General features: G+C 32.4%; 1 protein-coding gene across 1 annotated transcript; it reads left to right on the forward strand.

Annotated features, from left to right (window-relative positions):
• Positions 1-6,183: 6,183 nt before the first annotated feature.
• On the forward strand, positions 6,184-17,532 carry LOC117909928 (somatic embryogenesis receptor kinase 1). Its single transcript, XM_034823977.1, has 11 exons — positions 6,184-6,558; positions 7,093-7,225; positions 7,336-7,407; positions 10,093-10,236; positions 12,368-12,439; positions 12,521-12,592; positions 12,689-12,801; positions 14,611-14,742; positions 14,817-15,158; positions 15,539-15,933; positions 16,895-17,532. Exons 1-11 carry the CDS (start codon positions 6,474-6,476, stop codon positions 17,207-17,209), a joined length of 1,875 nt encoding a protein of 624 aa, XP_034679868.1. The 5' UTR covers positions 6,184-6,473; the 3' UTR covers positions 17,210-17,532.
• The last annotated feature ends 8,708 nt before the right edge of the window (positions 17,533-26,240 follow it).

Genomic DNA, 26,240 nt, shown 5'->3' on the forward strand with positions numbered 1-26,240 from the left:
TGTATATACTCCCTTTATAGAAAATAACATTTTTTTTTCTTTTTTAATATTCAAGTCAAGAATTATAAACTTCATGTTTGCTCATAACAAACACAACATAGTATGTTTGCATGTTCAATATCTGGTGACAAATGTTATTGATAAAATTATTATAATATGTTAAAAAAATAACCAATGTAAATGATAATTTTAATTTTATGATCTTTGAGTTAATACCACAAAAAACAATGCAATAAAATTAAAAAGCATCAATTGAATATCATAAACAACATGTCCTTCACAATGACCAATTTTAATTTTTCAAAAACAAACATTGTTATTAAGTAAGAGTAAAATAACAAAACAAATAATAGATGGGTCTCTATGTCATACAAAACATCTTTTATATACAAAAATCTTTATGTTTAACTTAATAAAATTTAGGGTCCCAATGTCATACAAAACATCTTTTATACAAAATTCTTCATGTTTAACCTAATAAAATTTCAGAAATCATTTTTAATTCTACATTGAAATTATATAAATTTTAATATAAAATTAGAAATTTTAAAAGTAAAAGCATCTAAAAGGAAAAGTAAAGTAAACAAGACCACCCCTTCAATAGCATGTGTGTCTTAGCAAGCAAAGTGTCTAAGTTAGGGAGTGGTTGTATCTTGAGCCTTGGTGTACCTTTCCAAACTATGGCGTTGAATGTGTTTGTGGCAAATTTGAAACAGTTATATTGAGCAAGAAGCTTTTGTTTGGTTATTGGAATTGTGTACAAAAGAATGTAGAAGTTGATTGTGATTTTGAAATACAGAATGAAAACGGCTTCAAAGATATATTGACAGGTTGAGACTTTTTATACTTTATTTTAATTGTAATCTGTCACATGGGGAGCTTGTAATTTTGATACTGTTGGGAAAACCTATCATGACGCTTGGTCACAAACACGTCAAAAGTATCAAGACAAGGGTTTTAATTACTTGAGACACCCTTGCACTTCAGCAATCAGCATAGATAATTTGAATAATCCTTAAATTCTAGAAAAACCTAAAAAATTCCTCTAACATTTTTGCATGATGCAATTATATCCCTTAACTTTCCGTAAAAATGCTTAGCTCAATTTGATTTGTTAATATACTACTTTAATAGCTCCCTATGATGGAAGCTTTAAGTAAGAGGAAGTTGAGTAGAGGTGGGGTGTCAAATTCACTTCAAGTTTGTTTTACAGTGATTTTGAAAAATGTTTCTATTATTTCTAATATTTGAAAAATAAAAATTTTCAAGTGTTAAAAAATCTAAAAATGTTTCTCAAAACCACTATTAAATGTACTCTTAGACCTCGTTTGATATTAATTCTAGGAAGTGTTTTTAATATTTCTAATATTGAAATTTTTTTATTATTCAAGTATTAAAAATGTTATAAACGCTTTATAAAATTACTTTCAAATACACATTTAAAGTGTGTTTGACCGTGATTCTAAAAAATGTTTCTAATATATTTAATATTTAAAAAATAAAAAATTTAAATATTATAAATATTAGAAAATTACTACTAAATACACTCTTAATTTCCCAATAAATAAACAAACGAAGAAAAAAGGAATTAGGAAACCTCTTGGAGCATGCTTAGCATACTTGATAGAGTAGTATTTCAATGCCGATAGAAAGGAACATTCATAAAAAAATAAACTATATAAGCAGAAACCTATAAATAATATTGTATATTCATAGTTTAGCCAAAGATTAATATTTATTTAGCTTAATTGGTTCAGTTTAGAAAAAATATATCGAATATTCTATCATCACATTGCACCGTTAAAGTAAAAAAAAAAAAAAATTGAATTTACAATTGAGAGAGAAAACAATTATCTATTTGATGGTTGAAAAAAAATCACAGAAAAAAAAATTGAATCTTATGATTTAATGGTAAAGAGTTTCATAATTTTTTTTTTTAAAAAAGCTCAATTAAAATAAGAGAAATGACTCTATTTTATGCTCATTTGAAAAATCGTCAAGTCTTAACCCATACCATATAACAAAGTTGAAAAAAAAAAAAATCCTACTTTTTTTCAGCAACCAAAGATATAAGAGAAAAAGGAGGTTTAAACCCACAAGACAAATGTCTCTGCTAATATAAATTATATATATAAATAAAAATTAGTTACATGAAAAACTAATAGATATAATCTATTGATGATAATAAAAAAAACAAAGCCTAGCATGAATGGACACAAAAGGTTAGAATATCAACAAACAAAAACCACTTATTTGAAATAATAATAACTCGTATTGTCCCGTTTACAATCGATGAAAAATCAAACCTAAAATAAATAACCCAAGCTAAATAAGAAAAAATAAATTAATAAATAAAAGAGTAAAACAAAATGAAGTCGAAGAAACAAAGGCATTAATTGAATAATATAATGAGATTTGAATCTTACAAGATTTTACTTAAGTTCATTGTTTGATGTTAAGGGTCGAGAGGATTTTAAATTTTTGGAGAGTTTGGAGAGGGTAGGGTTTCATGGATCTTAAGTTTTGAGAAAGAAAGAGTAAATGGAAAATTTTCTTTTTTATTATTTTAGGTTTTAGTGTAAGATGGGCATGTTACTTGGGAAAAGTTGGAGTTCCCTTTGTATTTTTTTTTTTTTTCACATGTGGGAGGGTTAGGTAGAAGCTTAGGTGGCAAAGGGACATGTTTGACATTAAAAAGTACATCATATAGGAGTACATGAAAGAACAAAATCTATATTTTTAGAGTTTTATAAAAATAAGGGCATTTGATAAGCTTCTAAAAATGAAAAACAAAAAGCTTGTTTCAATAAGTTGTTTTCAAAATAATTTTTCTATATTGATTTTGTAAAAACATTGTGAATTTAATTTATATAACATTAATTAAATTTAATTTAAGTCTTATTAAAAATAAAATTAGTTTTGCAATTACAAATAAATAGTTTTATTTTCCTATAAAAAATATTATTTTAGTATATGTTAAAAAAAATATGGATATTAACATCTCGGTAAAAGCATAATTAATTTCTTTCTTTTTTTTTGTTAAAAATGAATAATAATAATAATTTAAAAATAATAATTGTTAATAATATTTTACTTAAGATGAAAAATGAATAAAGTTTAACTGGGTTAAATTTTTCATTACATATAAGCATTTAATATTCAATTACAAACACAATATTCTATAATGCTTTGATTTAATATGCAATTAATTTGATTGATTTTTTAAATTTTAAATTATTCTTAAAAATTAAAAGATTCAAGGGAATCAATGGTTGATCGTGATTCATCAATCGCAATTCTCCCAATAGCTATCCATTTTAGTTCGACAGTCAATGATTGATCTATGATTGCATAGGTTATAAAGTAAGCTGAAGCAGAGGCAGTAGAGATGAAGGTAAGAGTAGGGCATCTAATTACCGTTCGGCCACAACTAAAATTTAACTCTAGAAGCTTCCTTCTATCCGTTCGCAACCCTTAAACTCAAGGGGTCACTCACTCGATTAAACCAGAAGCAAAGAGTCCCTAGAAAAACTATTAGCATAAAATGACCAGTGAACCTCTTGATTGGGTGATACTTATCAAGGTTCGCATTAGTGATCCCTCAAGTATCTATATTTCAAGGCAATTGTAGACAAGACGACATTGGTTGTTCAGTATTGGTTGAGGTTGAGTCAGAAGAAGCACCACTGTTAACATGGGTAACATAAAAAAAAGATAGTAGCGCCCAAAGCCTTTCTGATAAAAGGTTGGAGATCCATCACCGAGTGATGACGATCTATGAGCACATGGCAATCTTCCTAAAACTTGCTTAATGTATGAGCTATGCCAAACTTATCTAGGTCGGGGTTTTTCGTACTATTTAAACAACTTATTTCTTTATTCATATACAATGACTCAAGAGAATCCTTCTAGGATTCACTAGGTTAATTAACTCTTATTTATGGACAAGAAAAATAAATTATTCAAATCTTGAAGTTCTCTTACCAATCAGTTAGTCGAATGAAGGTTCTATTCGATAGTTGATTTAGCACAATCTTGTCTTAAGCCCTTCTTTCAATTGCATGCTATGTGATCTTTTCTCTTATCATTACATCCACGGTCTTCTATTCGACATTTTTATTATATTAGAAAGCTTCAACATCCAATGTCCTATTTTGGATAGCATCTGGCAAAATTAGATCTATTGGCAAAATCTCCCATTCCTTTTGGACTTTCTTTCTTGGTCAGACGAACCACCTTAAGCAAGCAACTTGGTTAGAAAAATTGAATTATTGATTGTGTTTCACTTAATTTAAAATCTATTTACCAAGTGAGAAAATTTTAAAAATAAAGTTGTGTATATAAGAGGAACGATTAAGTCACAACTCATAATATATCCATTTTCGTATATTATTTTTTATAATGATTAGATCTATTTTTTTTTTTGTTCCAATTTATTTTTAAAAATTTTAAACTCATTAATAAATTCAATATAAAGTGTCAATTGATTTAAAATTTATTTATCTAATGTGAAAATTTATAAAAATATAATTATGTGGAAAAAAATAGAGTTATTATAAACCAATTTTTATCCATAAATTTATAATATTAATAGGTTAATTATTTGAGTTTCAAATTATTTTTAAAAATTATTAGACTTATTCATGAATTTAACACATTAAGTTTTGTTTAATTTCAAGTTTGTTTATCTAATTAAAAAATAAAAATATATGATTCTATGTATAAGAGAAATGATAATCTCGTTCTAAATTAAGTTTTATCTTTAAATTTATGATATTAATGATATCACTATTTAAGTATCAAATTATTTTTATAAATTACTAAACTTATTAATGAATCAAACACATTAAGTTTTATTTAATTTTGAGTTTATTTGTCTAATAAAAAAGATTAAAAAAATGATTCTAAGTATAAGAGAAACAATAGAATTATTCTAAACCAATTTTTATCTTTAAACTTATGATATTAATTGGAGCACTATTTCATATTCAAGTTATTTTTAAAAATTATTAGACTCATTAATGAATATAAAATATTAAGTCTTACTTGATTTGAAATTTATTTGCTTAGTAAATTTTTTTTACAAAAATATAATTATATGTAAAGAAGAAACTAATTAAGACATTCAAAATAAATTTTAGTGTATGACTTTTTAATGTTTTTGAGTTCCATGACTTTCTAGTACTAATTAGATCAATTTTTAAATTTTAAATTATTTTTAATGATTGATAAATTTTATATATAAATTATAATTTGATTTTGAATTTATTTCATTAATTTTTTTTTATCATATTTGAAGGTTTTTTTTTATATGGGTATTGGATTGCAGAGAAAAAAGAAAATTAATATTGTATTTAATTTATTTGCTTTTTATAGAGGGCTTTTTTTTTTTTTTTTTGTTTTGAAAACCAATGAAAATAATGGAAAAACAAGTTTTTGTTTTACTTGTTTCGTAAAATAGTTCTTTATTTTACTTTGTTTTTAAAAATTGATAACAAAAAAATGATGGTGAAACAGTTTTATGAATTTTTTATTTTTTATATTTTTAAAATAGAAACTATTTTTAAATTATACTACCAGCTATACTATTAGTAATTAAATTTGTTTTCAAAGTAATGTAATAGTCAAATATTTAATAACACTTTCTATTCTGATTTTTAATAACCTCCTCGTATCCACATATCATATAGGTGGAAATTATTTGATAGTTGACATCCTTTTAAAAAAATATTTTGGAAATAAATTAAGAAACAAATAATGATTTTTTTATGTTTTTAAGTGAAAAACAATGATTGTGGGAGGGAAAAAATTTATATATTTTTATTTTTAATTTTATTTTATCCACAAATGCAAAACAAATTACAATAAGAAGTATGAAAAAAGAAAAGAAAAGAAGAAGCAATTATAATTATTTTTTTGGATGATAGAGGATGAGAAGGGACGAAAGAAGTAGATGGAAGGGTTAGGGGATCCAAAGTGGGGGGGGAGATGGGGCCCAGGGGAGCAAACAGGGTCACGTCACTTTCCATGATATAGCGGGAAGGAGTTTTGACTGTGTTGGGGCAGCGGGCACCTCCCTGCGGGCAGCCTGCAGCAATCTCTGCACGCCCCCAACTCCACACCCCCCTAAAACTCATTATACTCACTCTAATAATTTCATTCACCCATTCCTCTTTTCTCTTTTCTCTTTTCTTTAATACTAAAACCCTTTACTCTCTTTTCACTCTCTTTACTCTTTCCTCTTTCAATCACACGATCCCCAAAAAAATTAGAAGACGGAAAAATTAAATAAAAATACACAATCTCAACAATTTTCCACTTTACTGTTCTCACTCTTTTCTCTCCCCTTTTCCCCTCTGATGAGACGCCGTCGTTTCGATTTCTGAGCTAGGGTTTTTGGAATTTGGGGGATGTTTGTATGGATCTGGGGTTGTTGATGAGTTAGCTCGAGAGGGGTGGCCTGGGTAGTGGTGATGGAGGGGGAGGTGGTCGTGGTGTTCACTCTGCTTCTGCTCTGCTTGCTTCATCCATTCTCTTTCATCTCTGCTAACATGGAAGGTTCGCTTCTTTTCCTCTTTTTGGCTTCGTGATCTTTCTTTTTTCAGTATGTTTTTTTTTCTCAAATGGGTGTCTTCCAGTTAGTGTAATTATTCATTTTTTTTTCTTTTTTTTCTCTCTTTGATGAGGTTAGTGAATTTGAATTTGGTGTGCAGCGTATGGGAAATGTTGAGCTTAGGGTTTGAATCAGGGGTTTTAGAGTTGGATTCCATAGTATTCTGGATGTACTTTAGCCCTTAGAAGTACTTTTATTGCTTTAATTTTGGCTAGGGAACAGTAAGAAAGTACTTTCTAAATGCCACCCAGAAAAAAAAAGTACTTCCAAAATGCTAGTCAAATGTACCTAAATGGCAACTCTGCGTTATGATATGTGTACCTGAATATCATCTTCATATGTTAGTGGATTTACTGCTGTATCTGGCGTTTGGAAATGGTTCAAATCTCAGTTCTGATGCGGTCGAATCTTCTATATAATTGTATATTTATTGAAATTTTTGGGTAGTGACTGATTGTTCTTGTTGCATATTTAAACAGGTGATGCTTTGCATACACTGAGGACCAACTTGGAGGACCCAAACAATGTCCTACAGAGTTGGGATCCGACCCTTGTCAACCCCTGCACATGGTTTCATGTTACCTGCAATAGTGATAATAGTGTTATAAGAGTGTAAGCAGCTTTCCCTTCATACGTCTTCCATTTACTGGCTCAGTGTAACTTGTGAATTGCTTGATCCATGAAACACCCTGTATGATGTTGCTTTTCATATATTTTCACAGTGATCTTGGAAATGCGGCTTTGTCGGGTCAACTGGTACCACAGCTTGGCCTCCTTAAGAATTTGCAGTACTTGTAAGTTATGCTTCTGTGCTATAAAATTTGATTGGATTTTTTTCTTTTGCTGGTCTTAACAGAATTTTGCAATGAAACCCAGAATTTTCTTTTGATTGGATACTTTTAGCATTTCCTACTTCCCAGGGCTTTGTTGTTTCCTGTCTATAAAATGTTACCAATTCTTCGACTAATTCTTGGTTGTGTGCTCATTTAGTTTTTATGTTCGTTTATGTATAAAAGGAGTGTGTTGATTTTAACATTTATCCTGTGTAGGGATCTTCAAGTGTGAGTCAATGGGGAGTATATTGGAAAAAATTGTTGTTTTAGTTTCTAAGATAAAAATTGTGAATCTTTGAATCTATTTCCTTTTTTCATAGCACACCTAAGTGAAATAGAAAATGCCTGCATGTAAAGATGATTCCTTGCATCAGAGTTAGATGTGGCAACATAGAAATCATGGAACCTCATACAATAGTAATAATTTTTTAAAGGAAAATTGAGGGAGGATATGATTACGGTTGAAGTTAGCATATAGATCAACTTCTAGCTTCATTACATGCACAAATTCCCTTCTGTGCTTTGGAACAGTTGTGCATTGGTAACTTTTTAAATCCTGTTTGACTTGTGTGGAAAACCCTAATCATTTCAATGTGGAACATAGTGGTTGTATACATTTTCTTTTTCCTTTTTCCTTTTATTCTCCCATTTTTCTTCTTAACTCGCATTTTCTACGGATGTTTATATCATAGGTATGAGCTGTATTATTGTGCTTATTCTATAGAAAGGTTAATAACTTTAACTTATCATTTGAAAACATAATGATAGAGTGTATGGTCCTTCATAGAGTTGAATGGTGAAGAAATGTTTCATTCAGTTGACATCAACGAATTGGGATCAAGACTACTAAGTGAAATACAAGCAATTTCATGAGTGGATAAAACTTTTGAAGTTTGATTGTTTTCTTAAAAAATGCTATCCTCAAATGATAGAATGTGGATAAGTGACATTTCATTGAGTTGTAGGGTACAAGATAGGTGTCTCTGCGCTTCCAATTGAAGAGCAAAAATACCAAAAAAAGGGTCATGATAAAGTATCTGATATTAATCAATTTTGACTTTAAGATGCCTCAAGATGTGATCTTGCTAATTCTGAATTCCAAGTTTGTTTTCTCAAAGTTTTGACTTACTCTCATGTTATTTATTCTGATCAAACAGAAAAAGTGAACTTCCAAATCATTAAATTCTAAATTGCCTGTCCCAGTGCTACTTTTGTTAATAGTTAGCACTTCAGTTATAATTTTCTTTACCTATCAAAAAAGGGGAAAAAAATTGTTTCTCCCTGGTGCTAGTTTTTCATGTATTTACTTGGTTGCATCGGACATCCACTGATAACATCAAGGCATTTTATGGGAGGAAAATAGGAGCAGCATACTAACATAATTTTTGAGGGAGTTAAGAGCTAGGGGAATGCTGATAGATATTATCTTGCTAATTTTTAGCTTTATTTTCTTGTTTTCCTTAATTTGTCTTCTCATTTTCCTGTTTTGCTTCTAGGTTAATTCAGGTGCATTTCTTTGGCATTTTTAATCAAAATTTTCATATTTGGTTTTTTTTTTAATTATTGTTAATTCGGTTGGTTCTTAAGGTTTCAAAGTATTTCCCAGTGATCAGGCACTAAGATGCCTCATTTTCAAACAAGGCTGGTTTATGACTTGAATTCATTACAAAAAAGGATATGGGCTCATAACTCACCTAATGAAAATGTTTGTGTGTTTAAATGGGAGAAAATCTGGCAACGGCTTGAGTACTATCTGATGAAAAGAATGGCACAAATTCAAGCAAGTTAGAAGGAGCAAGCAGCTCCGGTACTGCCAATTTATTCTTCTCATTTACTGGGCAGCCAGACTAAGTCCAACCACCAAGCCATGGAGATTAGAAATTGATTTAGGATGTTCAAAATAATATTAAAAATATTTGAAAACTAAGAAGATCAAAAAGGAACTTGGTAGAGATAGTAAGGGGCCTACCTTGGTTCAACTTATTTTTCATCTGATGAATGTGGATTACCAAAAGTTGACCTGTTTAGCAGATACCACATGTTCAGCCTACCTCATAAGGGTGCAATGGCTATGATCTTTGAACTCATTTTTGTGGTAAGATATTTTGGAACCTTAGAACTGTTAAAGCATGATACACATTATGGGCAAAATCCTAATAGCTTAAGATTTTAGGAAAATTGGTGACTCAACATGGTGTTTGAGCTTTGGCTTGCCAAAGGTCTTGGGTTTAAGTCCTCCCTCCATCAATTTATATATTTAATTATTGTGATCACAAAAAAGGTGATTTGCTTGCCGCTAATTGGGCCTGTGCCTCCCATAACGGTATGAGACCAAACTTATTGTTTATCTAATTATTGGGATGAGAGAAGGGTGATTTGTTTCTTGTGATTTGTTCCCCAGTAATGCAATCTGTATCTCCCGATGCATATTGGGGTTGCATGGATTTTTGTTGATGTGGTTGCGCTTGAAAAGGCCAGAGGGACTTCCTTTCCATTTAAACTTTAAACAGGACGGTGTATACCTTGCATGGTGTATATGTTTGCAAAGAATTTGGCCAGATTCTAATCTTGTGATTGCTTTCTTAGATGTACTATCATTGTGGATCCTTTTGTGCTTAAATTATTAAATTAACTTGTCTATGACAGGGAGCTCTACAGTAATAACATAAGTGGACCGATTCCTAGTGACCTTGGGAATCTAACTAGCTTGGTGAGCTTGGATCTTTATTTGAACAGTTTTACTGGTCCCATCCCGGAGACGTTGGGCAAGCTATCAAAGTTGCGCTTCCTGTGTGTATACTTATCCTTCTCTTTTTCATTTTGTAGTTTATTTATTTATTTTTTGATAGGTTTCATTTGTAGTTTAATATCTGTTTGTTCTTGTTACATCTCCAATGTTTTACTTTCTCAAAAGGATTGGGCCACCTAAATTATTTGATTATGCATTGTTCATGTAATCTGTGGCATTTATAAATTAAGTACTTGATCTGTCATAAGAATGTCTTGCTTGTGAGTGGAGTTCTTCATTGACTTAAGATTAAACTTTTCTCTCAATGGTTGGACCTTGTATTTCTTCCAATTCAACATTCCATCTCCACATAAAATTAAAAAATTTAGAATAGAGATACTGCATTGTTTGGCCATGAATTTTGATAACTAATGAAAGAATGTTCACACCCCCTATTGGGTTTGGCTTCCTTTGACTTAGTAAGTAACCATCAAGTGAGAGGTTTTGTTAATGTTTATCTCACCTTACCGGTGGTTGCACTTTCCCATAGAAGTTGTTTATGAGATAGAATCGTTTGCATGACTCCACTCCATATAGGAGGTGTTGTTGATGTTTATCTAACCTTACTGATGTTTACATTTTCCAATAGAAATTGTTTATGAGATAGAATTGTTTGCATAAATCCACTCCTTGTGGGAGGTGTTGTTGATGTTTATCTCACCTTACTGATGCTTACATTTTCCCATAGAAATTGTTTATGAGATAGAATTGTTTGCATGAGTCCACTCCTTGTGGGAGGTGTTGTTCGCACTTTATCATATGGTTGGGAATGTAAGATATGAAGGGGGCTGCTTTAAACCAGTTCTCATTTTCATTAATAAACAGGCTGTATAGGTTTGAGATGCTTCCTTTACGTTTGTATATCAGCTTTCACTTCCCATTTTAGCTGGATGTTAGAACTATCAAAGGTGCCTAAACATATTGGGAGACATGTCTAATACTGATGGGGCTCCTCGGAATTTTAAATTTTATGTGCTGCTATGCTAGTACCTTATTGGGGGTGCCTATTTAGATAATTTCCCCTGTACTCTCTTATTACCTTGGTTGCATTGTTCTATTTTCGTTGGATCTATAATACCTTAGTGATTTTATGGGTCACAAATGCTTCTTTGTCATCTGAATTTATCCAATCAGAAAGGTGTTGCTTTCTGTTTGTGGCTGAAGGTTAGAAATTTAGTGCTATCAAGAGACAGATAATTTGTGCACCAGGGTCACCATGCTACATTTTCCTCATTTTTGAACCTATGTCAAGTACTTTTGAATAAAAATTCACAATGTCATGTAGGGTCGTGTCTGAAGTATTTGTTTGAGCAGTAAGTGCTTTTGGAGTTAATTTTTGCTTGAACTGCTGTAGCTCTCTATCAGTTGATGGGTTTTGACTTGCGAGTGACACCTTGGGTGATGCTGTTATTCCCACTCAAACAATGAAATTTCTAAGATTTTTTTGCAGTTTCATTTTACAAGAAATATGACATGTTATGATCACACATAATGCGTGGGAATGAAGTTTATTGTAAACAACACTCGTTGAGGGCAGGTGGTGTTTTTTGTAGTCCTTCCTTTTTCTTGGTTGTGCCTTTTGGCAGTCGGTGTATACTTGTATACTTCGGATGCTCAATTAGCTCCTCCTTTTTATACAGTCGCTTTTAGTTTTCCTATCGAAAAAAAAAGAAATGACCCTTATTTCATGTGTTATTGTCATTTATAGTCCCAAAGCCCAGTTATATAAGTCTGAAAACTAGTTGTAAACACACATTGCATCACTTTCTCATTGGTTTTGATGTATTTGAACAAAAACTAGTTAATTATCCATTAGGAAGAATTGCTGGTAGACTGATGGTTGAGTTTCTTCAAATGGAAAAACTTTGGCTGATACCAGTCCTAAAGGTAGCCTTTGGGTTCAACATTCTAAAAATGTCATATAAGGCCGTGTCAGCCAAAACAAACAAATTTCCTTTTTGTTTACCAGAGCATATCTTCCACTAAGGCATGCATCTATGTTCCATATACCAAGAGAGGTAGCGCATTGTTTATGCTTAGTGTATCCTAACTCTATTCTTTTGTTTGGTGTAAATTGTAATTGAATATTTTGGATCTTAACATTGTATTCTGTTGGTATTTGTGCAAGAATAGCCGGCTTAACAACAACAGCCTGACGGGTACTATTCCTATGTCATTGACTAATATCACAGCTCTGCAAGTATTGTGAGTAACAAGTTGATATCTCTATCTGTCTCAATTTTGATGAAAGAATGTGAAGTTCTCATGTTGCATAATGGAACTCAGGGATCTATCAAACAACCGCCTCTCAGGAGTGGTTCCAGACAATGGCTCTTTTTCATTATTTACCCCCATCAGGTGTCCTGTTGATGAATTGAATTCTAAACGTCTTTCACCTTAGACTGATTCTGATTTCAAGGGGTTTTGCTGAATAGCTTATATTCTATATTGCAGTTTTGCTAATAACCTGGATTTATGTGGCCCGGTTACTGGGCACCCATGCCCTGGATCTCCCCCATTTTCTCCTCCTCCCCCATTTGTCCCACCACCACCAATTTCTTCACAAGGTAATCTTCCTATTGCTGCTTTTTTGAAATTTTTGCGTTCTTTGTGATGCTTGGTGGTATTTTATGTGCAGTGTGTTTTCATCTTGCAGGTTGGTCCCATTCCTCCTAATATTTCTTCCCCTTGTTTACTATGAATGAAGTTCATAAGTTTAGAATTATTATTGTTATTGCCATTTTAAATAGGTGAAGAGAATTTCTTTTGAATTTCTTATATTAGCTGACTTGTTGGGGGTCACATCTCTTTGATCCAGTGTGTCTAGGGGTTGATTGCATTCATCTTTAATGGGCATATGTCTTATTTATTTATTTTATTTTATTTTTTATTATTTCAATTGTTTTATAATGCTTCAGTCACAAATTTGAAAAAAATTGCACCATCCAACTCAATTAATTGAGGGAGTCAGTGCAATTCAAGGGGGGAAAATTGCAAAATGGTTAAAAAAAACATGCATGAGAACAAACAACAAGAAAAAAGGATTTTTCAGAAACATGTTGAAAAAGATTTAATTCTTGGCGGTGTCACTATTGGAAGAAAGGGTGATTTTTAATTAAAGGTAATTTTAGGGATTTAGCCCAAGTCTTGCTTGATATATATTGTTGGGAAATTATTTAACAGTTTAAGCTTTTAGAGCAAATTGGTACATGACATGAGATATTCGTTTTTTGGAAGGCCATGAATTCTAAGCTTATCAATTGTTTGTTTCACCTATTTATATTAAGCTCATGTACAAGCAACAGGAGACTACACTAAGACGGGATTTTAGGTTCAGAGTGAAGTCAACTTTGCTTACATTGTTGCCCTGTCTTATATATTGAGCAAGCAAAGAAGAAATTGCACATAAAGCAGAGTTTTAGCCTAAAGCTTCGACTTTTAGGGCAAATTGGTAGCTTAATGGGGGGGAAAAAAGGTTTTCCCAATGGAGAGGGTGATGAAACAAAAGAGAAAGAAGCTTCATACACCAAATTTTTAACATTTAAGAATTAATAATTAGTGATTTATGCAATAGTGATTGGTGAATCACCCATTATTGCTTTATGTGATCTGGTCCTTTATGCATGATGTGGTCTTTATGGAAGGAGTGTAATGGAAAACTTTTTGGGGGAATGGAGAGCACAAAGCTGGTGCAAAAAACTTCTTTGTCAATTCTTTGTACTCTTGGTGTCCTGTGGTCCCTGATTGTAACACCATTTTTTATTCTGCTGATTTATTTATTTATTAAAATTATTATTATTATTATTATTATTATTTTTGTTAAGGTCTTGTTTGCTTTTGGGGACCTTTGTACACATCCTGCATACTTGGGTTGCATCCCCTGGTGTTAGGTACCTTTAATCAAATATTTCTTTACCTATCAGAAACCCACAAAAAAAAAAAGATTTACTTTTTATACTTGAATATAATTCTTTGAGGTAGATTCTGTCCATTTCTGCAGATACTATCTGTTTGGTTAATGACAGTGGTTTCTTTTGTGTTGGTGTTAATCCCATGTCCTTGATAAGCTTTGTAGATTGGATTAGTTCTGATTAAGGAGTGGGGGAGAGGGGGCATTGTTTTGTAGTGGGTTTTGTTTTTTCGTTCCTTTTATCTTCATCTCGCCTGTCCTTCTGCCCAATTTGTATACTTTGAGTGTACTTTGCTGTGCCTTTAGTGCGGGCTCTGTACTCATTTCTTTATATATATTTAGTCTTTCCTGTTGCCTATAAAAAAAAAAGAAGAAAAAGACTGGTTTCTCTTACAGTTATGATAGCATTCTTTAGAAGAGTTATCATCCTTGCAGGATTATTCTAATTTCTCTTTCAACATTTCAGGAGGGAACAGTGCCACAGGAGCAATTGCTGGAGGTGTGGCTGCTGGTGCTGCTTTACTATTTGCTGCTCCTGCAATTGGTTTTGCATGGTGGCGCCGAAGGAAACCACAAGAATATTTCTTTGATGTACCTGGTTAGTGGTTCAACTGAAAAAGATTATTAACCTTGCGTATGGATAGATCATCATTTGTTTACATCTCTTTGCAGCTGAAGAGGACCCAGAGGTTCATCTGGGGCAGCTTAAAAGGTTTTCACTGCGAGAATTACAAGTTGCAACAGATAGTTTTAGCAACAAGAACATTCTGGGTAGAGGTGGATTTGGTAAGGTGTACAAAGGACGCTTAGCGGATGGTTCTCTTGTGGCTGTGAAAAGATTGAAAGAAGAGCGTACACCAGGTGGTGAGCTGCAGTTTCAAACAGAGGTAGAGATGATAAGCATGGCTGTGCATCGGAATCTCCTCCGTCTTCGTGGTTTTTGCATGACACCTACTGAACGGCTGCTTGTTTATCCGTATATGGCTAATGGAAGCGTTGCATCATGTTTAAGAGGTAATGCCTGTCAACATTCCACACGTACCAGTGACTTCTTCTCAATTGCTTTCACAAGGAATTTCTTTTTAATTTCATTGGTGGAATTTTCTTGCCTGGTATTAACATTCAAGGTCCAATCCTTGCTATGAGTTACTCATTTTATTTATTTTTCATCCATGGGCCGTGTTTCTCAATTTGCTTATTGGATTTTTCCCCTTGGTCTATCAACATGTAATCCTTGCCTATTTTCTTTCCCACTTCCTTTCCTTTTACAATTAAATGTGTATCCCACCATCCCCAAAAAAAGTGCAAAAGAATGAATGCTTCTTATTTTGAGTTTCAAAAGGGGAAGACCTTCCAATTTTTTTCACTTGTTATCTTTCTTATGCATCTTGTAGAACGCCCGGCAGCTGAACCACCACTTGATTGGCCAACAAGGAAGCGAATTGCGTTGGGATCTGCAAGAGGGCTTTCTTATTTGCATGATCATTGTGACCCAAAGATTATTCACCGTGATGTGAAAGCTGCAAATATTTTGTTGGATGAGGAATTTGAGGCTGTTGTTGGAGACTTTGGGTTAGCTAAGCTTATGGATTACAAGGATACCCATGTTACCACTGCTGTCCGTGGCACAATAGGACATATAGCTCCAGAGTACCTCTCTACTGGAAAGTCTTCAGAAAAAACTGATGTTTTCGGGTATGGAATTATGCTTCTGGAGCTAATCACTGGGCAGAGAGCTTTTGATCTTGCTCGGCTTGCCAATGATGATGATGTCATGTTGCTTGATTGGGTAAGCATTACTGTCTTTTTCCACCCTATACTGATTAGACCACTTACTGCCCTTTGCCAGTATTTTTTAAGCTAACAGGACAAATGTCATCTTTCTTATTTATTTATAATCTGGATTAGAAGGATTTAATTCTGTTCACAGGCCATGATCCTCAATATCCAAGGCACTTTACCACTTACAATCATATACTTTCCAGTGAAACAAGAGGGAAAATATAACTGTGGGTTTTCTTGTCTTGATTTTTTGACATTTAACAGAATAACACAAATTATGCAACTGTGCTTGGTTGCTGTGAAGAAGATTGGAAAAGAATTTAAATTTTTTATCTTAGTTTTGCATGCATTATTAGGTACCTGGGGATGGAAAAGAAAAAAAAAAGCCAACCCATATTATAATGTAGTACCATTTAGATTTTTAGGCTTGAGTTCCATATTATGAAAATCTAAACATCAGGAAACATATGCAGAGTTTTCATTTGCTCTCTCCTCTTCCATTTCACAGCAACCAAATGGAACTTTAGTATAAGCTTGGAAGTGGTCACATGTGCAAATTATTTAGGTCTCTCAATTTCTTAAAGCTTCTTAAGCTTGTAGGTATTGAACTTTATTTGGTGGCTTGCCTTGATATGTGTTGTGAAAAACCGTTGACATGTTAAAGACTGTCCTGTAGTATTATTACCTTTTTATTTGCTCCAAAATGCAAAAGCAGTTGGATAAAAAGGTTTCAAAACTCTACCAACTCCATTTGACAACCAACGGGCAGTGAAGGGGGGCATATCCAGTTCCTGAATGTTTTATGTTTGCTAGGGGATAGAAGGAGTCATGAATCTTTTAAGATTCTTGCTTCTAGTACAGATTATTTCTGGTGATATAGTATTTGTTCTGATATTGTATTTGCTGTCTTGCACAAAAACATGATTTGAAACCATGTTAATTGACATAGCTGTGCCACAATATCTCAGGTAAAAGGACTTCTGAAAGAGAAGAAGTTAGAAATGCTGGTTGATCCTGATCTTAAGAACAATTATGTAGAATCAGAAGTAGAGCAGCTAATCCAGGTTGCCCTGCTGTGCACGCAAGGCTCTCCAATGGACCGGCCCAAGATGTCAGAAGTGGTGAGAATGCTGGAAGGTGATGGATTGGCAGAGAGGTGGGACGAGTGGCAGAAAGTGGAAGTTCTCCGCCAGGAGGTGGAACTCGCTCCTCACTCCAACTCTGATTGGATTGTGGACTCAACAGACAATCTACATGCGGTTGAATTATCGGGTCCAAGGTGACAACGTTGTTGCAGCTCTCAAGTAAAGGAAGAAAAAAAAAGAAAAAAGAAAAAAAAAATTTACTTACTACCTCTATTTTTTATTATAAAATTTTTGTTTCTTTATTAGTCCCCTCCTACTCCATGGAATCCCTGTTCTTTCCTTTTTCTTTTCCTGTAAGTTTATTCTGCATTATATTCATTACATCTGTGCATATGAATGTGTACGGTGAGGGGTAAGTTGTGTATTATCTGCTGCAGTTTGTTTGAACTTTGATGATGTTGTGGTGCTCTGTTTTTTGGCATAGGGTAATGCAGCTGTGGCACTTCTTTACCTTTTGTACACACCCCCATCTTTATGCTCTCCATTTAATTCCTTTATTTCTGTGGCCTCACTTTGGACGAAGGTAGGGAGTCTTCTTGTGGGGAAGCAAAGATTAGTTTCAGCACTAAACGTTTCACGTTTCTTACATTAAACCTCACTATTTGAAGCTACTTGCAATCGGTATATCTACTGGTCCGAAGTGTTTGTGTGATATGCATTCGATGCATATATAAATTTTGCAGATCTTCAATGGAAGCAATGTTGGATGTTTAGGGCAATTATGACCCTGTTTGGAACTGTTTTTGATTCTTAAAAGAGAATTGCTTGTCAGATTCGAAAACATGTTTGATAATTTTTGGAAAGGTGTTTTGTAAGAATATGTTTTTGTTTTTAGTCATTATTTATTTATTTATTTTTGTGGAAAATAGCTTCAAAACAATTATATAAATAAGAAGAATGATCGAAAATAAAATTAATGGGTAAAAGTTATTATTTTAAAAGTGCTTGAAAATATACTTGGAATATCATAATTGTTTTGAAAAACAAGATGCCGCTTTGATAACAAGCAGGAGTTGATGGTTTTGTTTTTGTTTTTAAAAACAAAACATGAAGGCAATATTTTTATTCACTTGACTTCAAATATAAAATTAAAAATACGTACAAAAAGTTAAAATATATCAATATTTCACAAAGCAAATCTCATAAATTAGTTTTTGAGAATAATTCTTACAACAATTTTTTTTTGGAATTCAATGATGAAAACGAACTTTATTCTCTATGTTTCAATAGTAGTAATGTAAGTCATGATATACAATGCCAAGAGAAACTCAATCTGGTGGGAAAATGGGTCGGATCGAAACAACCTGGACTGCTTGCTTGGTGGTCGACCCAATTATTTCATCCATCATCATAACTATTTTAACTTGTCACCGATAATTAGAATGAGACATTGAATCATGATTTTAAAACTTTTTTAACCTATTTTCATGACAAAAAAAAAAAAAAAAAAGTGAGATCCTTTTTTCGTTACTTTTTGTACTTTTTTCTTTTTTGATGATTGAAAAAAGAAAAAAAAACCCTACATTAACAAACGGATTCTATGTAAATAGAACCATTTATGGCATTTGACCACCTTTCAAGAACGATTAATTTTATTTTTCTTTTCAGAAATTTTACAAGAATAAATTGTGAATTATTGAAAGAAAAGAAAAAAAAAAATCTTAAGATTAAGAAAAATAAATATTATTTTTTAAATTAAGAAAATCAAATATTATTAATATTTACTTATTTTTTATTTATTTAAAATAAATATTATTTCTTAAATTAGGAGAATAAAATCATTATTGAAATATTAACTAAAATGAAATCCGTGTGCTACCATTTTGTGTCTTTTTCTCCTCTTTTTATTCTTCCCCTCCTCCGCTTGTGTCCTTGGTAAAAATTTGATAGAGTGGCCATATCCCTGAGGTATCTGCTTCGATCATCATCGTGGATTTTCTGATGAATTTCTTGCTAAGTTCTGCAATTATTTTTTTATATGTAATTGCTAGAGTTCATTCATGCATGTTTATAGTTCGCATATTTATTTGTGCATGTCCTGCAAACCCACTCTTTGAATTTCAGTTCCATTTGTTGGTCCTTAAATTTATTTATTTGTAAAGTCCAGGATGGATCATTCTGATATCAACAGTATAGACCAATGCATTGGGTTCTCTTTCTCTCGATTCCAGGATCAATTACTCCAATGTGCTATAGGTGATGTGCATAGATTAGAATTTTATAAGGGAGGAGTAAGAGAAAGAATAAGAACTTGTATGTGAGCTCAATAAAATGAAAAATAAATAAGTGATGAACTTTGATACAATATTCAGACATCAAATGGCCTAAAAGCTTATTATATTAAGTCAATTTTAACTCAAAAGCTTAAACTATTAGACAATGGGGCTAAGTTTTGCGGGAGGTTATGAATTGAAACCTTTATTTTCTTCTAATTTATTGAGCCCATGAGCAAGTGCAAAGGAGACTGCTCTTAGGATATGGTTAAAACCCAAATAATTAAGCCCATATTATACCTCATAGATGCTAATGCCATGGTAAGGTTTTGAGCATGACTGAAAGATCGTACCAAGAACGATAGGAACTTCTGCGTGAGACTTGGGGAATGGATAAGTGGTTCCTATTTTAGGGAGAATAATGATGGGACCATGGAGAGTGGTACGGGACCAATCACTATGGGTATGCCACCAGAAGGTTCCTTCCTCTGTGGACAGTATGATTTCATAAGTGAAATTTGCCCCTGGTTTGATAGGGCACTGTGTTATGTACACAGGCCCATCAGACCATGGATTCCTTGGTTGCTTCACTCCATGCCTGTCATTTTTCATTCAACAACTGAAAATGATTATTATTTTTGTTATGTTTACACCAGAGAAACGTTAGCTCTTCTCTTCCCAAGCCAAACGTTGCATTTCTCATGTGAAGCAGACCCTATTAGATAGTCCTCTACCAGCTTCGAAAGTCTAAGAAAAGAAGCCAAGAATGAAGCAAAATAATGAGAATGAAGTGAATGGAGAAGCCATACCAGTGAATGGTGATATTATACTTTCCTTGGTTTCGAACATTTACTTTGAGTCTATCTCCTTTGTGCATATACAAAGCTGGCCCTGGGAACAGTCCATTTACAGTCAAGATCTTCTGCGTGCTGCACAGCCGAGTATACCAAGTTTCCTCAACCTAGCCAAACACAACAGATTAATTAGTAATATAACATGAAGAAGGTTCAGATCAGACTCCATCCCCATCCTTAATTTCTTTTTTTCTATGAAAAAAATGAATTACTTTAGATTATGTCTAGAGTTTGGTCTAGCACATCTCCTGATCAGAACAGCATTGAAGGAGTGTTTAATTAAACCCACCACGTCAAAGTGATAGTTGCCCAGGCTTATTCCTAATTAAATTGAGGAGCCCAGGGTACCGGGTTTAGTGTACTTTCAACCCAGTTAACAGAAGGGACATGCTCCCTAGCCATGCAAAGAATCAACACATTCAACAACAGAACCACGTGAAGCTCTAACAGCACCTTCTTCTTCAACAACTCCATTTTCTCACAGTAAAGAAAGAGACCTACAAAATGAGACCCCCCTTTGCTTGGCCTTCTCCTTGTATTGTTTCTTTCACACTCAACAGTATTTATTTGTAATAGTATCTCCTACAATCTATTTGTATATATATATATAAATTAAAAATAAATCGTTTTTCTTAATATTTTTTTTCCTTAATACTTTCTCAAACCTATCCTCATATGTTTAAAATAGCTGTTCAGTAATGATAAAGTTCTAACTCCCACTATTGTTTAGGTTCGACCTACCTAAATAAGAGGATTTAGAAAACATTATAAATGGGATTTATGCCAATTGCCATAGAAATTCTATTTACGGACCAAAATTTTTTAGACCTCCATAAGATTGTCTTAAATTTATTTTGGTTTTAGAAAAGTAATAAAAAAGGATTTTTTTTTTTTTATATTTGATTTATCATTAAAAAAATATAATATATTTAAAATTAGGTAAAAACTTATATATATCTTCAAATTGTTTAATTTTCATATAAATAAAAACAACTTAAATCTATTATTTTAATTTAAATTTTATTTCTCTCATATTTTTCTTGTAATTTTTTTTTTTTTTTGAAGTATTTGTTTTCATGAAACTTGTTCATAGTGGTTACCATTCTTTTGCCACGAACCGTAAACATTGGTAATGAGGAAAGCGTAGGACATATACATGTCCCTGTGCTAATTAGAATAAGAATGATGGAAGATGATCAGGTTTTTTCTAATTTCATGAGTTTTCTAATAATCCTGTGTCACTAAAATGTGTGACCCCTTATTGTCCATCCATGTCTTCTAATGTAATATACATAGAAAGCAAGTGTTAAGCTACTTAGTGTGAAAGTCGTTGGTACATACATTTGAAAAGAAAAAGAAAATAGGAACCCAAATTTTACACTCCAAAGTATGCAGGAACTTGTTAACATATGATTCACAAAAATTAATGTTAATTTAAATAGACAGATATTTACTTTTGTGGATAAGTTGGTGGAAAAATCTTTATAAAAATATTCTTGAACAAGGTTCTGCTCATCACGACAAGAAAGGCGAGTTGTCGAATGGAGAAGAATCGTTCAAATATTAATGCATGGCGCCGGAGGAATATCCATTTGAGCTTGCATGTCTCTTTTCACGGTTAAGCTTACAGAGTATAATGTCTTTTTCATTTGCTCCCACTCATCCAACCACAACTGATTAATGCCGACGGAATATCCCATTCAGCTCGCATAGTAGAATGAGCCCTAGGGAATGGCTACGTCTCCATCGGAGCCATCTTAGATTTTCCTTCCCGGTAGTGTGCGACCTTCATATTGCTACTTCAATTCACCATTTTCTTTGTAGGATAAAGATGTCCAGTGCATGCTAGTGAGATTGTGGGTTGGAGCTAGCTGACTATTTATATATAGTCTTCGGAGGCGTAAGGCAATTTCGGACCATATCATTTTGAATACTATCATGCACATAAGTAGATGTCATAATAGAATTAGACAAATTTGGTTTATTTACTTCATCAAATATGAGATAGCATACCTGTTGGTCGTTGTTTCAGCCAAAAAACCGAAGATGAGAAAACAAAAGGACACCTTTCTCTCCATGTATTTCTAGTTCTTTTTCACTGTATTTATCAACAGGTTACAACCCAAATGTAGAGATGCTATGTAAGTAAATCTTTGTACTTGGAAACATAACATCCACTCAAAATATAAAAACATGATTTTTCCAATGTTTTAAAACGGACTGAAGGTTTAAGATAATGTGAAACAACCGATCTGCTGCTACCCAACAGAAGTTGTTAAGAATTGTAGAAGTAAAAAATAAAATATGTATGTTATTTTCAAAAATTCAATATAAGTAAAATAATTTAATATCTTCTAAACTTGTAAAATTACATAATACAATTGTTCTTTCATTTTCAATATATATTTTCATATTTAAATATTATACATCTTTTATTTAATAAAATTTAAAATATTAATATATTTATATAAAAGATAAAAAAAATAAATATTATTGATTTATATATATATATATATATATATATATATATATATATATATATATATATATATATATATATATTTTAAATATTTTTAATTTGAATAAAATATAAATTGTATATTTATGGCGTCACCGATTCGATCACAATTTGACTGTCGAAGATCATCCACGAGAAGGTGTGGGTACGTAGTTGTTGTAAATGAATCTGATCTTGCTTTTTGTAGTGAGCATGAAACCATGGCACAAAGCCAATGGAATTTTGGGATGCTCGGACCCAAAACCCTTAATGCACAACATGTTTGCATAGGCATCTTGGGTCAGAGGACCCTTCTCCCTTCCCTCTCTCCTCCACCCCCATGCGTGTGAGTCCAACAACCTTTTATAATTTTTTAAGGATTTTTTCTTTTTGAGAATTCAATTTCCAATTTGAATTCATTTTGGTAACAGATGAAATTTATTGATTTAATTTCTTCAACTCGTTTGAGTTTTTGAATTTAAAATTCTGGTCAAATGAATTTGTATTAAAATTAAATTGTTTTAATTGGTTTTAACCATTCTACTTTAATGGATGTAGTCGTTTAGGCTTATATAAACAGATATAAGGTTGTACTCCATTCTACTTTCTTTCCCATCTAAAGTGTGTTAAGAACAAGATTGAGTCATCAGACAAAAGATCATGGGTTTACGAGACTTCCAACAACTTCAAGATTGTCTTCAACATTTAGAATTTAAAGTTTGTGAATATCCAAACCTAAAGGTTAGTACTTTAATTCTAAAAGATCATTTAAAAAAAAAAGGTGGTATTTCTTCTATTGCTTAGATCTAAGATGCCAATAGATATTTGTTGGAACCTAGTATTAGTATCACTACTTGGGAAGGCAAGAGTGTGGATCTCTTGTTTGACTATAATAAACTTGTTTTAATAAAACATGATGTATTCATGGGGAAGGGTTGTTGTAACTAGGGTCCATTTATGATGAATTTTTCTAAACTTATCAATAATAATGCATCTTCTTCTACTTATGTAGTTGATTCCTATGATATTTGGCATGGTAGATTAGGACGTGTGAACCTTTCTTATATAAAGAAAATGGTTGAATTGAGTTTAATTCCTAAATTGTCCTTAAAAAACCATGGAAGATGTGAAGCATACGTAGAATCTAAAACCACAAAGAAGTCTTGCAAATCTATAGAAAGATAATCAAAACAATTAAGTTTAATTCACAAGGACTTGGGAGATTTGAAAAGTACAATGACTAGAAGTAGTAAACGTCTACATAACTTTCAAGGGTGATTACTTGAGGTATAAAAGGGAATATCTTTTGAGAAATAAAGATGAAGTAAGATATGCTTTCATCAAGTATAAGATTGAAGTGGAATATTAACTAAGTAAGAAAATTAAAAGACTTAGAATTGATTGGGAAGGAAAGTATAAGTCCAACCCCTTTAACTCTTTTTGTGAAGATCATAAGATTATTTACAAAACTACTCCTACTTATTCCCCTAAAAGACATGATGAACGCAATGTTGTTACGTTCGAGAGCACCCTTGAACTTGTGGGGGGAAGCCATCCTCTCCACTTGTCATATTCAAAACAAGATACCTTACAAGACAACTAGTAAAATGCCTTATGAATTATGGAAGGGTTATGCACCTAACATTGCATACTTGAAAGTGTGGGGGTATTTGTCAAAAGTTCTTTTCCCTAAACCTAAGAAACAAAAACTAAGTCCTAAAACTTTTGATGTAGTGTTCATAGAATATGCAAAGAATAGTGCAACATATAGGTTTTTGGTTATCAAGTCAAAAAACAACCTAGTAGATGTGAACACGATAATGGAAACAAAGAATGTTAATTTCTTTGAAAACATCTTTCCTATGAAATCTAGTGGTAGAGAACAAATCCATAAAACACTTAGAGATGAGTCTAATAAATCTTTTGAATTTGAACTAAGAAGAAGTAAAAGAGATAAGAAAGGAACAAACCTTGTAGATGGTTTCCACACCTTCCTAATAAATGGGGACCCTAGATCCTATAAAGATGCCATAACTTCTCCTGATGCACTATTTTGGAAGGAAGCCATTAACAGTGAAATCGAATCGACCATGTATAACCATATATGGGAGATAATATATTTACCTCCTAATGCAAAGATTATCGGTTGTAAGTGGATTTTAAAAGAAAGTTAAAACAAGATGGGTCCATAAAGAAGTATAAGGCATGTTTAGTTGCCAAAGTCTTTAAACAAAGAAATGATGTAAATTACTTTGACACTTTTACTCTTATGACTAGAATTTCCTCAATTAGAGTGTTTATTGCTTTAGCTTCTATTCATAAACTAGTGAAACACCAGATGAATGTCAAGATTGCATTCGAATGGGGAATTAGAAAAGGAAATTTATATGGACCAACCCTAGGGTTGCGTGGTTCTAAGGAAGGAGAAAAAAGTGTGTAGGTTGGTTAAATCATTATATGGGTTAAAACAAGAACCTAAATAGTGGTACAATAAATTTGATCATGTGTTGGTAACTAATGGATTTTCCATTAACGATGATGATAAATGTATTTACAACAAATTTGAGAATAACATATGTATTGTTGTTTGTCTATATGTTGATGACATGCTAATCTTTGGAACTAGCCTATAGATTGTTTATGAGACCAACAAATTCCTAGGATCTAAGTTTGATATAAAAGACTTAGAAAAGGTAAAGGTGATTCTAGGAATCATGATAACTAGAACACTTAATGTGCTTAAACTTTCTCAAGAATATTATGTTGAGAAGGCCTTAAGTTTAAACACTTTGACTGTAAACCAATATCATCTCCTTATGATCCCAACTCACAGTTGAAGAAGAACAGAGAACATAGTGTTGCCTAAACTAAGTATGCTTAGATCATTGGGAGTCTAATGTACTTAACAAACTGTACCAAACCTGATATTGCATATGTAGTGGGTAGATTGAATTGATACACCCAAAGTCTTAATCAGGAACACTAGACTATTATTTGTAGAGTACTTAAGTATTTGAAAGGCACCATTGACTATGGTCTACGTTCTAGTAGTTTTCCAAGTATCCTTAAAGGATTTAATAATGTTAATTGGATCTCAGATTCAGATGAGATGATATCCACTAGTAGGTATGTTTTTACTCTTAGAGAAAACACAATTTCTTGGAAGATACCAAGCAAACATGCATCACTCGATTTACTATGGAGATTGAGTTCATTGCCTTAAAGAAGACAAGTTTTAAGGCTAAGTGAGTTAGAAACCTCCTAACATATATTCCTTTATGGATGAGACCAACACTCTCCATGTCTATGTGTTGTGATAGCCAAGTTGCAATAGCTAAGGCTAAGAATAAGCTATTTAATAGGAAGAATAGGCACAATATTGTGTTACAATTGCTTAAGACAAGGATTATATCTATGGAATTTGTAAGGTTAGAGTTGAATTTGGCCAATCCTTTGACCAAACCACTAAATAAGAAATTAGTGGAAGAAACCTCGAGGAGGATGAGACTTATGTCTAATATAGAAGTCAATAGTGATGGTAACCCAACCTATTAGAATGGAGGCCTCATGAAGTAGGATCATATAGGTAACAACAAATCACTTGT

The sequence above is a fragment of the Vitis riparia genome, unplaced genomic scaffold (assembly GCF_004353265.1).
Source record: "Vitis riparia cultivar Riparia Gloire de Montpellier isolate 1030 unplaced genomic scaffold, EGFV_Vit.rip_1.0 scaffold470_pilon_pilon, whole genome shotgun sequence".
In the NCBI taxonomy this organism is placed as follows: Eukaryota; Viridiplantae; Streptophyta; class Magnoliopsida; order Vitales; family Vitaceae; genus Vitis; species Vitis riparia.

Bases quoted from the DNA above. Each gene is read 5' to 3' on its own strand.
- LOC117909928 (XM_034823977.1), top strand. From the start codon at position 6,474: ATGGAGGGGGAGGTGGTCGTGGTGTTCACTCTGCTTCTGCTCTGCTTG. The intron at 12,802-14,610 runs GTAATCTTCCTA...TCAACATTTCAG, and splicing joins ACCACCAATTTCTTCACAAG to GAGGGAACAGTGCCACAGGA. The intron at 14,743-14,816 runs GTTAGTGGTTCA...ATCTCTTTGCAG, and splicing joins ATATTTCTTTGATGTACCTG to CTGAAGAGGACCCAGAGGTT.